The 16,618-nt window shown below is 33.9% G+C and overlaps 1 protein-coding gene across 1 annotated transcript in view; it reads right to left on the bottom strand.

Annotated features, from left to right (window-relative positions):
• Nucleotides 1–6,769: 6,769 nt before the first annotated feature.
• Nucleotides 6,770–16,618, bottom strand: part of NYAP2 (neuronal tyrosine-phosphorylated phosphoinositide-3-kinase adaptor 2) — a gene marked incomplete at both ends in the record, with an annotated part of 236,682 nt that continues 226,833 nt past the window's right edge. Inside the window, one exon of the mRNA XM_084239825.1 lies at nt 6,770–6,997. Within this exon, the coding sequence (XP_084095951.1) occupies nt 6,770–6,997 (228 nt within the window). The remainder of the gene's footprint in view (nt 6,998–16,618) is intronic.

The raw sequence follows: 16,618 nt of genomic DNA, 5'->3' as shown, positions 1-16,618 counted from the left end.
GGGGTTGGGGGGGCAGAGAGGAGGAAGAGGGAGAATTTATCCTGACCTCTGAATCCTTGGGAGTGGAGCTCAGGCATTAGTAATAAATAAAAGAATACAAAAATCAATGCAATCTGCCACCAGATTGGAAACCACATGGTCCACAATTAACGCTTCTCAAACTTCACAGCTCCTGAAAATCATCTGGACAGCTTGTTCAAACAGATCCATGAGCCACAGCTCCCAAGATTCTTGAGCCTCAGCTCCCAAGAGCTTTCAGAAGGAACCAAAGGTCTTGCATTTCTAATAAATCCCAAGATAATTCTAGGTTGCCATTTGTGAAGTACAATTGGCATAGCAGTGTTCTAGAGTATGGCTACCAAGACACCGTAAAAACAGGCAGAGAAAGAGGTTGTTGCTCAGTGGATGTCTCAGGTTTAAAATCTAAAGTTCAAACACCATAAGAATCTCCTGTGATTTTGCTAGAGATACCAAATTTCTGGCTCTACTCAATCAAGCCTTGCATGTTAACACGATTCCCAGGTGATAAGCAAGTGCAGCTAAGTGTTGAAGCCCTGTCCTAACTCTCAAATTTGGTCACACATTGGCATCATCTGGGGGCTTTTAAAAACTACCAATGATACACCTGAAACTAGTGATAAAGGTAAATTATGTCTCAATTGAAAAAGCAACTACCAAATTGCCCATGTGATTCTTCTGTGCAGCCAAGTTTGAGAACCTCTGCTCTTGAGGACATTTGAAATGACATTATGCAGTTTTCTATCAACTTATTTTCTCCCAGTCTCCTGGTCTGTCATCTTGTCTGACATGCCACTAATAGATGCCCACTCATGCGTGTTAGTAAGAATCCTCTCAAACGCAAATACAAAGGTGGGCATTGTTTTAGCAGTCATTCACATAACTTACTAGACTGAGACCACAACTCTGGAAACAGATGAGTCCTAATAGGGACTGGGAGAATAGCAGAGGCAAACAGTTTAGAAGATGTGTACAGTTCTTGTCATGAGCTGATATGGATAGCTTAGAGTGTTGGATGGATAGGGGAGTGAGATTGGCTAATTCTCCTTCAACCAGGAGTAATATGCAGAGCATCTGAGCACCTGGAGGAATAGCACTGAATAGTGGGAATGGGTTGGAGTCCTTCTAAGAAACAAATGTGAAAAGAATTGTGAACGGTGAGGAATTATGAAATCATAATAAATTACCCCGACAATCTATTGGAGAAGATGTAAGTGGCTGATGAAGCAGCCATTCGATACTATTAGAGGAAACTACATTATTACAGATGTGGTTTTGATTGTGAGTTTGCTGAGCTCCTGATTCTTGTCTTATAAATTTCAGATGCTCAATAACATGTTAGTTATTGATGGTCCAGTAACGTTAAACATACTGATTTGCAACCTGTTTAGCCCATGTTAGTTCTAAGCGTATGATTGAATAAATGAATATGCTAAATACTCTTCCAATAATTCTTTACACACACGGGTCTAGGGTTGCTGGGGGTTTTTTGTTTGTTTTTTTCTTTTCTTTTTCTTTAATGCCTCTGTGCAATTGAGAAATACACTGAATCACTTAATTGGAATTAGGTGCATATTGCAGAAAAAGCAATGCCAAGGTTCTTCCTTCTTAATGTATCATTTGTTTGAGTAGGAACCAAATGGTGATTGAGGACAATTAGAGGTCACACAACTAAACTGAGGAGGCCAGGGCCTTATCCTCACCTGCATTAATTGTCCACAATATATACAATCTCAGAGACAGCTGCAATCTAATTTAATCTTACTAATCTAATTTCTTGATGAATAAATACCAAAAATGACAAAATCAACTAATTTAAACTATTGCTTTTATTATAATTACACTGGAGCACAAATAAATAAGCACAAAATTATTGTAAAATATTGCCAATGCACCAAAGAAAACAATTTTCTTTCAAACAACAAGTGATTACTGCAGTAGTATCAAAGTACATTTATAATTACATGTTACCTAAAAAAATCAAGTACAAAAATTAAGAGAAATTAAAACATCAGTGTTAATATTATTATGTATAAGAAATGGCTAACAACACATAAGTAGAGAAATCTGCTATCTAATGTTTATTTGCACAATTTTTCAGGCACATACCTGACATTTTTTAATGAGTTATGAAAAATGCAATATGACATTCAGTTTTTAGATATGGTAAACATGATTTACTGGAATGGATGCTAAATGGTTTCTTTTAAAAACCCTGTCTTTTAAAAATGTAGTGCCATTATCCACTAAAAAACATATATCATGTTCTCAATAGCTATTTGTTTCAATTTCTTGAAAAGAGCAAGAAAGTAAACATACAATTGCTAAATACGTAAACACATTTTTAGTGCAAGATAACAAGACCTGTGACTTTACTGTGCTTTGTTTTTTATAATCACAGTGCACTTCACACAAATTGCTACACTATAAATGTTAACTTAAGGAGTTCCAAACAAAAGAAGTGCATACTAAACATTTTCATATTTATTATATACAGTATGTATACTGTATGTGGGTGTATACATGTGTAAATGTCAATGCTTTCAGGGTGGGCAAACCCAGTCATATTTGGGAACAATTGAACACTTTGAAAAGATCTTCATATATGTTGGTTGAGAAAAATTGAAGTTTTTTGTTAAGAGGTTTCCCCTAAATTTGAAACCATGTTTAAAGAGAAATGCAACCAGACACTATTTCCAAATGACACACATATGCTATAATACAATTGATCCAAATATCAAAGGGTTTTTAATTAATCCAAACCCCAAGCCATAATGTTCAAGTCCAACATGGCAAAACGTGTTATCCTTTTACTGTTTTACATAGACACCAGTACATATTCTATGTGTACATAGAGAGGCTTACACAAAAACAGTTTATACTGAGACATTAACTTTCATGTTTTAGTATTTTATTTTGACTGTACACTTGATCTGAAAAAAAAAAGAGAATACCATATATAAACTCAGAAGAGATGTCAAACACATGTGATATTATATATTTTCTTAAAAACAACTGACTTTGTTTTTAAATATGAATGATTGCATAATTAATCTCCTTGAAGGCAGGGACCACATTTTTTTGAATGTTTAATTTCAACTGTTTCAGAAATCTAAAAAAAAAAAAAACTGATAAGTTGCTCAATTAAGAACTGTTAAATCAATAATGGATTAATAAGTTGTCCACATTCTACAATTAGCTATCAATTTTCCTGTACAGAGAAGATGCAGTGAGTTAATCTGAAATACTCTAGGTAGCTTTTTTTCTTTCACTTTCATTTAAGTTGGGGAGACAAAGTATTGTGAATTACCCTTCTATTCCATTTCTATTCCTTTGCAAGGGTGAATTATCTCTTCTCTCACTTTACTTACTGGTTAAATCATAAGACTCTTTTCTTAATCTCATTGGTAGCCATGTTTAGTTTACAAGTTCTTTACTATTTTAGGGAAGTGAACTACCTCAACGTATAAGTGATATAAAAGTGACATTGCATGCACAAATCTTTGTTGTTTAATTTAATTTAATTTAATTTTAGTGAAGACAGCCAAATAGGTTACTTGAATAAAACGACATAATTTAAATTCAATGTTCTTCATTTCACTTTCCCAACTATTCTATCTGGGTGGACATTTACTTTCATTTACACAGATCAATCACTTTCACTCCAAACTTGCCTCAGCAGCATAACCATGGGGGGAAGCGTGGCATTATCTACTCCAAGAACTTCTGCACATGCCTCAGCAGATGATACCCTCTGGGTTTGGGCAAAAGTGCAGCATTTGATTTTTCCATCAGTTCTAAAGAAATTTGTCTCCTCTCTGCTAAGACATTTTTTCACATGGAAAAGCATCTTGCTGACAGTCAATAATTCTATATCTATATAAATTTGCTGTAGAAAGACTATTTTTCATAGGTATGAGTTCTTTCAACCTGATAACCAAGCCATGATATAATTTGGTTTTTGGCACTGCTGAAAATATGAGCTTTATCATCCTATAGTGTTCCGGTCGTAGGTGGTTATGTTTCTATCACCTGACAAATTCATAGGTTGTAGTATCCAGATTGACTGCACTAGAGAGTAAGCTTATTCTTCTCTCTATCCTAATAACCATTTTTCTCCACATAAAGAAACTGATAGAATGGCAATTGCCACAGAGGCTAAGCCACAAGGAACAATTGATAGGCATAGACTAACAGTTCTTACGTCAAGTATCATTGAAGCCACTTTTCCAGATCTTTCCATCACTTTCCATTGAGATTTGGAGAAATCAAATGAAAATGGTGGCCGAAAGTCAGGTTTTCAAATATTATCTCCTCAGAAAATAAATTTCTTGAGAAAGGAGAGCATGCAACTGGCAACAACATGAGACTGACAAAATTAACAGTAAGGGTTGAATCCAACACAAATCATTTAAATCATTTTAGTACCTCTGTTTCCTTCTTGACAAGTAGCCAGTATTAATATGTATGTATGTATGTGTGTGTGTGTATACACACACACACACACACACATATATATATTTAGAGAGAGATGGGAAAGATTGGTATCTGAAAAACACACTTGCATATGTTACCTAAATATACATTTCAAGGGAATTATCCAATCATCAACACACTGACCCTGACTATTTATACCAAGATCATCATAAAGATTTTGAGAACTGATGTCTTATGTTTGATTGATTGGCTTGAGCAAATGTGGTCATAATAACTTAACTCAGGATAACAACTTGTGTCATAAACACATTTTATTTCGGTTCTGATTTTATCTTAACACATTTCATCACTCTTAGATTTTTGTTGCATTGATTGTTGGGTTTGAAACATAATCTATCACTGGTGAAACATGGCCACAGGATTTATTTAAGCTACTTAATATCTCTCCATGATTTCCTATACTTGTGACTCTGCTTTTTTTTTTTTTTAATTTACCACCTCATTTATACAAGCAAACCTAAACTTTTAGGAAGCATTTTATGTATACATTTCTCCCACTAAGTATTCATTCACACAAGCACAGACACACAAAACAGACACACAGTCCCATCTATCTTTTCCCTTTATTCTTTCAGAATTCTAATTGGACATCAAAATATACATTAATTATAAAATATTAAAAAATTATTTTATAACATTTCAAAAGCTTGAAAGAAACTATTATTGATAAAGCATTACTCGGTTTTTAGCAATATAGATTACAAAAATTCCCTAACTCCTGTTATATTTGGTTTTATTGAGCAGCGCTGTGCTATTGCTGTCAAAATCCTTACATGGAAAACCACACTGATGATAGCTTCAAATACATACCTTTGCTCTCGTAATATAATACTAAATTGATTGTTAAAGAAGAACCACATACTGTCAATTTTAGGAAGCATAAATAGTAATTTAAATATAGAAAATATATGTGATAGTTTCCTTTTTTTATTCATCCGTGGCAATTTTATATGCAACGGACAAGTTACTCTTAAAAGATATATATGATTTGTTTAACTCAAATTTCACCACCACATAAAATGGATTCACCCCCATTCCCTATCCCCTGCATTTCCTGTCTCTTCCTTGAAACAAAATAAAATAAACAAGTGGTCATAATTCATTCTTTGGTCATGGGGTCATAATCAGTGAGAATGGGTTCGTGATAATCACGCACAGATTATGACCCCAGAATGTGGTGAGACTAGTTTTGAAAACTTAACAGGAAATCTTATTCCATTCATGGACCTAAATGTTAAGAAAGATTGGCAATTTCATGTACTAAAATATGTAAACTTGTCTGATTGAATGCTTATTTCTCATTTTCTAGGGGAGAAACAAACATAAACAAGAAAAGTTACTTAAGCACAGCGATTGCAGTGGCTCCAGGCCACCGGCCCCACCGTCTGGAAGGCAGTCCAGCTGTTTAGCTTTTGATTCCTTGTTCTTCCCATTGTCACAGTGAACCCTGGTCTCCTCCACTCAGATCAATGATAAAAGGACATGTGTCCCTCAAGTCATTTCTGAAGGAAATGTTTTCTGCTGGGATGTCCAAATATACCCTAGTAACTTTCTCTGGATTCTGACTAACCATTGATAAAGAAGATGATATTGAAGAGGAATTCTTAGAAAACCAATGTAGCAAAATTGTTGGAGTTGATGTCACATGGATGTCCAATCTGAGCATCACTTTTGGATTCATTTCCTGTCAAACCCTCAAAACCTGACAAAGCCACAGATGCACTTAATGAATATGATATTCAACTTCTACAGTACTAGCACCAGATCATATATTATGTGATTGAACATGATTTATAGCTGTGAGTTTTTGCACAGAAGCCGAATGTGGGCAGGGGAAAAAAAAAAGCATTTTAAATGGAAAAATTAATAATAAAAGGCATCAAGGGATTACATATAAAAGGTAACAAACCAGTTAATACCGAAATTATATCATATAGTAAAACTCTTGATATTTCTGTAATTTATATACGTATAATGTGTATTATTTCAGGTGTCACCCATAAACTAGTAAAATATTTACATCTTAATATCTTCTGGATTCAAAATAATCCGGGATAAATAAGTGTGCCTTCATTGCAAGGAAATAAACATTTTATCTTGAACTTGCCATGGTAGGCACAGCTTCCCAGGGTTTTCCAGGGAAGTGCTGGCATTTCACTCCGATAGAGAAGATATGTAACAGTTACTTATCATGTGACCGAGTCGAACTCCCTCTTGCTGTTTAGTGGTGTGGCGCTGGCGCCATCGCGTACAGTCATATGGCCGTATCCCAGAATACCGTTTGCTGTTTAGAATATGGAGGAGGGCTGTATTTCTTTGCACCTGCGTTCTTCTTCCAGCTGGGTAGGATAGGCATGCTATCCTGTTTGCAAAGGCTCTTTTCCGTTTTCTGTCTAGCCTTTATTTCCTTGCACAAGCAACGCTTTTTCTCAATCATCTCAAGCATTGTATGGTCTCCATGAAACCACTGCATGCATGCCACCTAGCAAAAAAGAAAGAGTGAATACAGAAGGAAAAAAAATGGAATGAAAGCAAAATATTTCTGCACTGTGCTAGCAATCGTTTCATAAACTCAGTTGTTTCTATATCTTTGTAATTCTTATAGAGCAAAGTATGAACTCCACATAGACGTTGTACTTAAATAGTAAACATTGTTATTAAACATTAACTTGGGGGCATGAATATTTTTCCAGAATGTTCTAAAGTGTTGTGACATAGAAATGAAACCCTTCTTAACTGTTTTTAAGCTATTTTTCAAATATTTGTCTATTACTTTTAAGTTGACTCCACTGTCTTATACGTGCCAATATGTCTGTTCAATTATCTGAATTACTTTTCAGTGAAATCTAATATGCATATGTGGTGTTTCAAAGATTTTGATGAACATTTTCACTCTTGAAATAAAACTTGGGTTTGGGTTTGCTTATAAATAGTATATAGAAGGTAGGCGTAGTAATGCTTCTATCAAAATGAATTTCAGTGTGATTCTTTAACTCTCATTTAAATACTTAAATAATTTTTTTGCAAGAAAGTTTTTGCTATACATTTTACATAAGTAAAAGGGGTACCAGGAGTAGATTCAGTGTTGATTTTATGTTGATAGAAATATTTATTTCTGGACAGACGAACACTGCTACTGGGTATATGTGGCCATGTCCACCAGTAACTGTTCTTTAAAACAGAACCAGTTTATTGAACCTTTCACACAAGGACAGCAATTTGATTGGATCAAGAAGCAGATGGGAAGTTCCACTTAATTGTTTAGGCAAGTCTATTCTATGAGTTGAAGGGATAAAGTAGCTCACCTGGAATCACTAAATTTGATGTTAAAACTTAAGGATAGTAATCAGACCAAATGTGCTTGCTTCCTCTCTACTAAACCTGCTCTAAGTACTTTGTAAAATTTAATTCATTTATTCTCATAATGAAGTTCTGAGTAATTACTATTTATTAACCCATTGTTATGTGTAAGATAAGCCTTAAGAACATTCAGTAACTTGCTTAAAGTTACAGAGCCAACAAATGGCAGAGATAGGATTTGAATCCAAGAGTTCATGTGCAGCGCTGTGTCTCCATCAATGGCTCTGTATTCTGACTCTCAGTGTGTAAGCAGGACAGGAAGGACTGAGAAAAGAAACTAGAACCATGCCCTTAACATAGATGAAGAAGTTAAGATTTCAAGATTTTATATATCCTGCCCAAAGTCAGGCAGGTAGGTTTTGGTGTGAATAAGGTGTGATCAAATTCTCACCATTCCTAATTCTTTATAGAGTGGTGTACCTAGAACTAGAATACAAAAGTCCAAAACTTGGATGTGTCCAATTTCCTCTACTCACTGCACTTCTTGTTTCTTTATCTGAATAACTGAATTAATGATATCTCAGTTTCAGAGGTAAGTATAAAATTAAATTGGATAATAAAGGTAAAGTCATTTTTAAACACAGTAAAGCATTGTCTAAGGCTTTTTATTCTGACAAATACCTAGCAATTGCTCATACCTGTTCTCTGCCAAGAATGTGCAAAACATTTGTTACATGTTACATTAAATTCTCCCAGGGACATTAACAGTTAGGATTTATCCACATAATACAAGGTAGAAAGCTGAGTCTCAGAAAGTTTCAGAAACTAGATAAATGCCATGGTTTATTAGCTGTGATGTAACTTCTATCAAACTCAGGTCTGTCTGACTTGAGGTATGTATTCTATACTCAAGGTATAGTATGTATACTACATATGGGGTGTGTGTGTGTGTGTATATATATATATGTATAGCATACTTTATACGTTGAATATTATTTAGATATTTAAATAGTGGTTACTGTTGCATACACTATCATTTCCAAATATTACTAAAAAGTACAATTATACTTCTGACTTTGTGAGAGAACTAGAAGTGCTTATTAAATAAATCAAAGGCTTGAACCCAGAGTCCAAAGATGATACTCTTAGATAAATATTTTATAAGTACATAACTTGATTTAAAGTTCCTTAAAAGACTAGGCTGTGTTTTATTTCATCCTTTGGTATTTTCTAGCCCCTGGTCCCTTGACCATGGCTAGTCACTTTTGAAATCATATTTAGGTGTTTGTTGAGTTACTCTATCCAGTAGGATTTTGTTTCAACAAGAGATTGCCAAAAGGACTCAGAAGCTTTTCAAAAGATTTATGATATTTTATAACTTGGTAATCTATGTAATAAAAATACTGTAACTCTATTTTGGTAGAAAAGTAAGCAAAATTTATTGAGCAACTGTACACTGCTATAAATGGAATTCGCAACAGAATTTCCAGAGCACTGACTCCAATTCTCATCCATATCACTGCCAAATATGCAGAATAGAGTCAGTCAACTCCCAGCGAAAGTTTTATGAATGAATGGAGCCAATGTCATTGAAAAGTTTTTGCTATATCTCAGAAAAACTCTACAAAAAATGTTTTCTTAGCAAAATCTCACTGGATATTACACATTTTAATGAAATCACAAAATCTCTAATCTTTTCAAAGATACAACATTTCTTATAGCACCAAGTTGATACTTGCGTTTATTTACTTGTCCACAGAAACATCACATCAGTTAGGACTAAATTTCCTTTAATACTAATAGAAAGTTTATTTATAGAAATCAGTACGCATGACTAGAAAATAATAAATTAGAAAATAATAAATTACCTGGATGGCTCTGACAACAGTGCCCCCAATGTATGTCATAGCTGTTATTATATTTTATGAATGTATAAATGTACTACTTTTAATAAATAGATTTCTGTTAATTAGAGCTTTATGCTACATAAGTATGTCAGTTTATTAAGAACAATCTAGCCTTTGAAATATGAAGAATGCAAGTTTAGGATCAAAGTATTATAGTGTTTTCACAGCCTTTTCATATTATTATATTTATTTACATAAAAATTTTTATTAAAAATAACCATATATGTACTTGATTGATATAATGGTTTAAAACATTAATAGAAGAAAACCAAACCCTTTCTAGACCATCTTCCAAAGTAGTAAACTATTAACTAACATAGTAAACTAGCTTTATTTGGTGCACAGGTATATAGTAGTCTAAGTTCCACAAGAAAACATTGCCCAATGAGGCCTAGATATTAGATGATTCAAATATAGGTTGTTGGAACATGCCCGATTCCAAACAAAAATATATTTTAAACACTTTTACAAAATGTCAAGCCTGATATAGAATCTTCATGTTAAATCTAACAATCCTTTTTCTTTTTTTTTTTTTTGATTATTATTTTATAGAGGCATGCTTATTTCTTTATTTATTTGTTTTGTTTGTTTGTTCTGTTTACACATGCACTGGGTACAGTCAGAAGCGCGGGAGGGTGAGAGAATTCACCAGAGCCAGAGCGGGGAGCAGAGCAGGCAGAAGGACCGAAGTACACTGCTGAGGGGAGCAGCGGGCGGCAGGAGAGGTCCAATCCTTTTTCTTCTTGTTTAAAATACCCAAGAGAATTATTACAATGTTAAGATAAAATTAATGACTGGGGAATTTGTTTCATTTGTGGGGAACCAAATCTATTCTCCTTATTTACTTTCAAATAGCATGTGTTTTGCCTAATTTAAAAATATATGTGCACCATCATGTTTATTGCAGCATATTTACAGTGGCCAAGATATAGAAACAATCTAAGAGCCCATCCACAGATGAGTGGATAAAGATGTGATGTGTATACATATACATATACACACACACATATATATATATACATATACACACATATACACACAATGAATATTACTCAGATATGAAATAAAATAAATGAAATCTTGCCATTTGTGATGTGAATCAACCTTGAGGACATTATGTTAAGTGAAATAAATCAGATACAAGAAAGACAAATATCCTATGATAAGGATATTCACTTATAAGTGGGAGATAAAGAAGCAAAGCAAGCAAACGAAATAAAACAAAAACCAGCACTGTGATTCTAACTACAAAAGGTAGTTATGAGAAAGAGGCAGGTAAAACAGGTAAAGGGGGTCAATTTTATGGTGGTAGATGGAACCTACGTTTTTGGTTATGATCATATTGCAATATATACAGTTGCCTGAATATGAAATTGTGCACCTAAAACTTATGTTATAAAACAGCGCTAATTCAATAGAAAATAATACACACATAAAAAAAAAAAAGAAAATAATACACACATGCATGCTTACATATATACATGCACATTTGTACACATACAACTACATAAAAAGGTAGGTGTTTTCTATTATTTCTTTCTGGTATGTGCCCTTAATTTAAATTCTGCAAAATTGAACTCCAATATTAGCACTATGGTCATTTACAAGGCTAAATTCTCCCCCTAAAATGTGTCTATAAATTGCATTTCACTCTGACCAGAAAATGCTATGCTTCAAGTCATTAATTTGGGTATAACAAATAGCATAGTCAGCAATTACATGAATTGTGTTAATAATACTATCATAAAAAAGATTATGAGTTTCCTAATTTTTGCTTTATCAAATTCTTCATATAATTGGTTTAAATTTAACTGTAAAATCCCATTTCACTTGAAAGAACTCCGCGAGTCCATTTATAACCAACTTGAAGCTAAGCCCAGTAAATAAACCCTGCTAGTACAGCTCTTTCATCAAATTGCCTTGTTTCTTATCTTTAATCCAAATGCGAGTATTATATGCACCATGAAAGAAAGAAACATATATATAGGTATACATTGGGAGACAATCATAAGGTCATTATTCAATTAATGTGAACACAGTCCATAGCACAAAATTTTCATATTAACTTGATTCAGAGACAGTATATATTCTTGGCAAACAATTTCATGGATATGAAATCAAATGAAGCCCCCTATCCAGGAGGTGAGACATAAATCTCCACCTTTTAAGTGTAGGCTATAAACAGTGACATCTTTTCAAACAATGTAGTATAGAAAGGAGGTGGGGGGGTAAGAATAATTTTACAGTGGGGAAACCTGAAAACACTGCCTTCACTAGAGGATCAACAGTGTTAAGTGATACTGATAGGATGTACCCTTGATATTATGTGATAAGGATGCCACTTGATGTGTGTAATCAACCTCCCCCCAAAGCCATAACTCCAACATAATCACAAGTAAAACATCAAGCAAAGCCAAACTGAGAAACATTCTAAAAAATACCAGGTCACACAGGGGGTATACAAGATATCATTAAACTTCTACATGTTTTTTCTCCTAAAAAAATAAATAAAAATAAAAAATACCAGGTCTGTAACCTCCCAAAGTGTTAAGGTCATCCAAAATAGGGCAAGTTGGAGAGACTATCACAATTTAGGAAGGAGACACCATGATTAGGATTAATTAATGTGGCACCCTGGAAGGGATGCTGGAACAAATAGATAACTAGGAAGTCCAAATAAAGTATGGGCTTTAATAATAAAGTATCAATATTCATTCATTAGTTGAGACAAAAGTTCCAAAGTCCAAAGGGCAGCCCAAAGGGCAGCCCAAAGGGCAGCCCAAAGGGCAGCCCAAAGGGCAGACTGGTGGGAGATAACCAGGACTCTGTGCTCACTTTGCAGACTTCTGTAAATTTAAAACTACTCTCAATTGAAAAACAGACCTAGTGTTAAAAATCACATGAAGGGAACTTATTCTTTCTAAATGCAACTTGTAACTGCATCTTTCCTTAGATGGAAGCAACATGGTTCCATAGAAAGTGCAGAACGACTTGATCAACTTCAGTGATTTGATTATTGTGTGACATTCACAATTCATGTAGTTCTCTGAACTTGTAAGTCTTCCTACATACAATGATAATATTGGTACATAACTTATATATGCATAGTCAGTGTATTTGTACATATTGTGGTATCTATTCATATATATTATGCATATTATACATAATCTATGTATAATGTGCCTTTATGCATACTTGATGTGGTTGTATGGGGCAGTGAAGTGAAGCTTAAAAGGGATAATTTGTGAAGTTCCACACATTATTAATGATCTTATCTGCTGATTGTTCAATCATCACGAAGAGCATAATAATTGCTTTCTCTAGGAAATAAAACTAAGTACTCCCTGATACTCAGTATATTCTATCCAAAGAACAAAGGAATAATAACAGCATATTATAATAAAAAAATCTCCATATATTTATTTAAAATTTTTAATTTTCTAAAAAATGTTAATCATATATAAGAAAATAAAACCTGAAATAAGCACTTGGAAAATTTCAGGATTAAAAATGATGCCAGAAGGAAACTTAGACAAGCATTCACATCTCCATTGATTTCATTTTTGTTTTGTACATGTGAAAAATAGTAATTTGTCAAGGATTTAGCAGACAGGAAACACTCTTGATTATGTGTCGTGTTGACCTTGCAATTAAGTTCAGCTATGAGTGTTCAGACTTATAAATAAAGGTTAATTCCTTAAATAATAGACCCAACGCCAATAACTTACAGATGATCAAGGGGAAAATATATCTATGATTTTCATGTTGTGTTTTCCATGTCAGCTTCTCCAAACCCAAAAGTTCATTTTATGAGAAATCATCAACTCCAGTTTGAGAAGTACAAGCTTTTTTTTTTTTTTTTTTTTTTTTTTTTTTTTTGTATAGAGGCATGCTTTTATTTATTTGTTTGCTGGTCTGTTTGTTTTGTTTTTTGTTTATACAAGCACTGGGTACAGTCAGAAGCGCGGGAGGGTGAGAGAATTCACCAGAGCCAGAGCAGGGAGCAGAGCAGGCAGAAGGACCGAGGTACACTGCTGAGGGGAGCAGCGGGCGGCAGGAGAGGTCTGCGCGCCATGTGGGACCCTCCTCTGGTGGCCGGGGAGCAGCCGGGGATCGAACCGGCGCCGCAGAGGCCGCGGGCAGCCTCGCAACCCAGCGCTCAACCGCTGCGCCACCGGGGAGGCCCGAGAAGTACAAGCTTTAATCTGGCTCTAAAGAAGAAGAATTTCTCCGAACTGAGAGTATACTAGATATAAAAATTGGTATTCTTGCATATTACTCATTATTACAGTATATTTTTTCAAAACATGACAATAAAATCAAATTTTTCATTATGAAAACCTTTACCTATTTTACAATCATGTGATTAGATTTCATTTTTAAAATGCTGTAAAAAGTGTTTCAATACTTTATGATTTTTTTTCCTTTAGAAAGTCACTCAAACTGCAATTCCCAAGTCAAAGGGTAAGAACATTTTAAGTTTCTTTATACAGATATAGCCTATTTGTCTTCTAAAAAAGTTAAACCATTTTTTATTCCCACAAGCAGTGGAGGGTTGTCATACAGCACTTGAGTTATATTACCAAAAGAAATAAGCAAGCAGGCCAACACACAAAACAACTGTGTAAACTTCATGGCTAAAATAATTCTTTGATTTCAACATTTACTTTGATTTATAGTGAGTAGAAGAAGTTTGAATATTTCATAAATGTCTAATAACAGGACAGTGGATGCCGAACCTAAATATTTTTGTTCTAATGAGGTGGTAGTTTTATCTCATTTATAAAAAATTCACATTTTTGTATAAAATTGGGGTATTAGAGTTTATTTATCATGAATAAATTTCCAATGTTGGACAGAGTATAATTAGTCATTTATACTTTTTAGACAGATGTATCTAAAATATAATCAAAATAATTTTTCAACATTCTTTATATTTCTTATCCTTTAAAAATGGCCTTTTTAGTAAAGTTTGGCCTTTTTTCAAAGTTTCATGTTTATATGGGACTCTTTATTTTATACCTAACTTGCTTATAATTCTCCTTGCTAAAGTATTTTGCTTAGGAAGGAAAACCTTTTAATTAGAGAAATGATAGAAAAAGCAAACCAATGAAAGAAAAAATTTACTCTTTAATTTTTCATGAGGTGAGCATATACCTTTATTTATTTTAAATATTTAATCAGTTGTTCAATCAGATATTTTAATCACTCATAATAGCTAAGTCATATTTTAAATTCTATAAGTAATTCTATACTATATTTTCATCTTAGGAGGTGGAAGGCAGTGTGAAAACGTCAACATTAAATATGCATATCAAATTGCTCTTAAAGAAAGTAATACCTAAATAACAAAAACCCATCTTCTCCTCATCCTGGTGTCATCATTATCTTCTTGAAACATAAATCCAGATTAACATACTAATGTAAACACATAGTTTCCCCCCCTTCACCCCTATTAAAAAAAAATAATGTTTCATTTTCCTGCCTTAAATGGAGTCTTCCACGTACAGTAAATTTTATCAGAGTTGTACAAGTGTTACTAAGTGTTCCTTAGGAAAATATTTAACAGCTATGTTTTTAAAAAATCTTTTTATTTTATTAAAAGAAAATAAAAGTCTGTTCTGAGGCTGTCTGGAAGACTATCTCATGCACATTCACCATGAACACATATAAATACTTGATGTATGTCTATGCACACACATGTACAAAAGGAAGGAACAGATGTGTAAATAATGTCACTGAAAAAAATGGTAGCCTAAAGTTAATAAAATATATCTTAAGAAATAATCTCAAAACATTCCTGAACAATTTCATAAAAGCTCTAAAATAAGTTGGCAAGCTTTATTACACTTTAATCATATGTCTTTGGAGTGAAGGATTATCACAATCTAAGTAAAAATTGTAACAATGTAAACAATATATTAATAACAGCAATCATGATTTATTGCTCATAAACCACGTTCTAGACGCTATGGGCTGTCAACATATGCCAATCCCTTTGGAGCTTGGTAAGCCTATACATATATACCTTATTTTTTTAAGATGATAAATTGAGATTTGACAAGGTTAAGTAATATGTCAGCATTATATTCCTAATAGAAGGTAGAAGTGGGATTGGATTGCAAGACTAAACATACCAAATGCTAAAGTCTCCATCACCAGATTGTCTCATAGCAGGGAAACACATGCAAAATTATCATTATCATTCACAGAGCCAGTAACATGGGAATGGTTCTAGATTAAATGGTGGGGGAGGGAGACGCAGTTTGCTGCCGAAAGTTTGAAAGATTAGAAGGCGTATTTATAGACTATCAAAATTCTGGTGGATAGGTAAAACTTTGACCTTATTTGTTATATTTGACCTTATTTAATGTATTTGCCATTATCCTCACCATCCTCTCATCTGCATTGCTATCATGGTCAAGGGCAGAACAAATGTAGCCTTTCTTCTCACTGGGCAAGATACTGGTAGACCCTCCACCTGCTTCACAAGCCCCACAAAATCTGTCATCACTTTTTTTCTAACGAGAAAGTCAAGATCACACAGTAGGATTCCTTTCTGGGTGTGGAAGGGAATAAAACCACAGAACAGCATTCCTCCAGCATAGACCTTCTATGGATAATTCAGTTTCCTTGCACAAGGATACACTCAAAATGTCCTTGAATATTTCCACTAGGTGACCTTAAATATCCTGAGGTTGAACTGCAAAGGTAGTTCTCTGCTCTTCATTGACCTCCCTCTTGACTTTCTTTTCAAAGAATTTGTTACTAAACATTTAATGGATGGACACCCTGATAGGGTATGTGTCCAAATGGTGAATAATAATATTTGCAAGAACAAGAAGATTTGGATCTTTCTATTAAGTTTCATGTCATCTCATTTCCAAGCTCTATGA

This window comes from Talpa europaea (assembly GCF_964194135.1).
Source record: "Talpa europaea genome assembly, chromosome: 1".
Taxonomy (NCBI): domain Eukaryota; kingdom Metazoa; phylum Chordata; class Mammalia; order Eulipotyphla; family Talpidae; genus Talpa; species Talpa europaea.
Note: the sequence above shows the minus strand (reverse complement) of the source record. Positions and strands in the feature narration are given on the sequence as shown.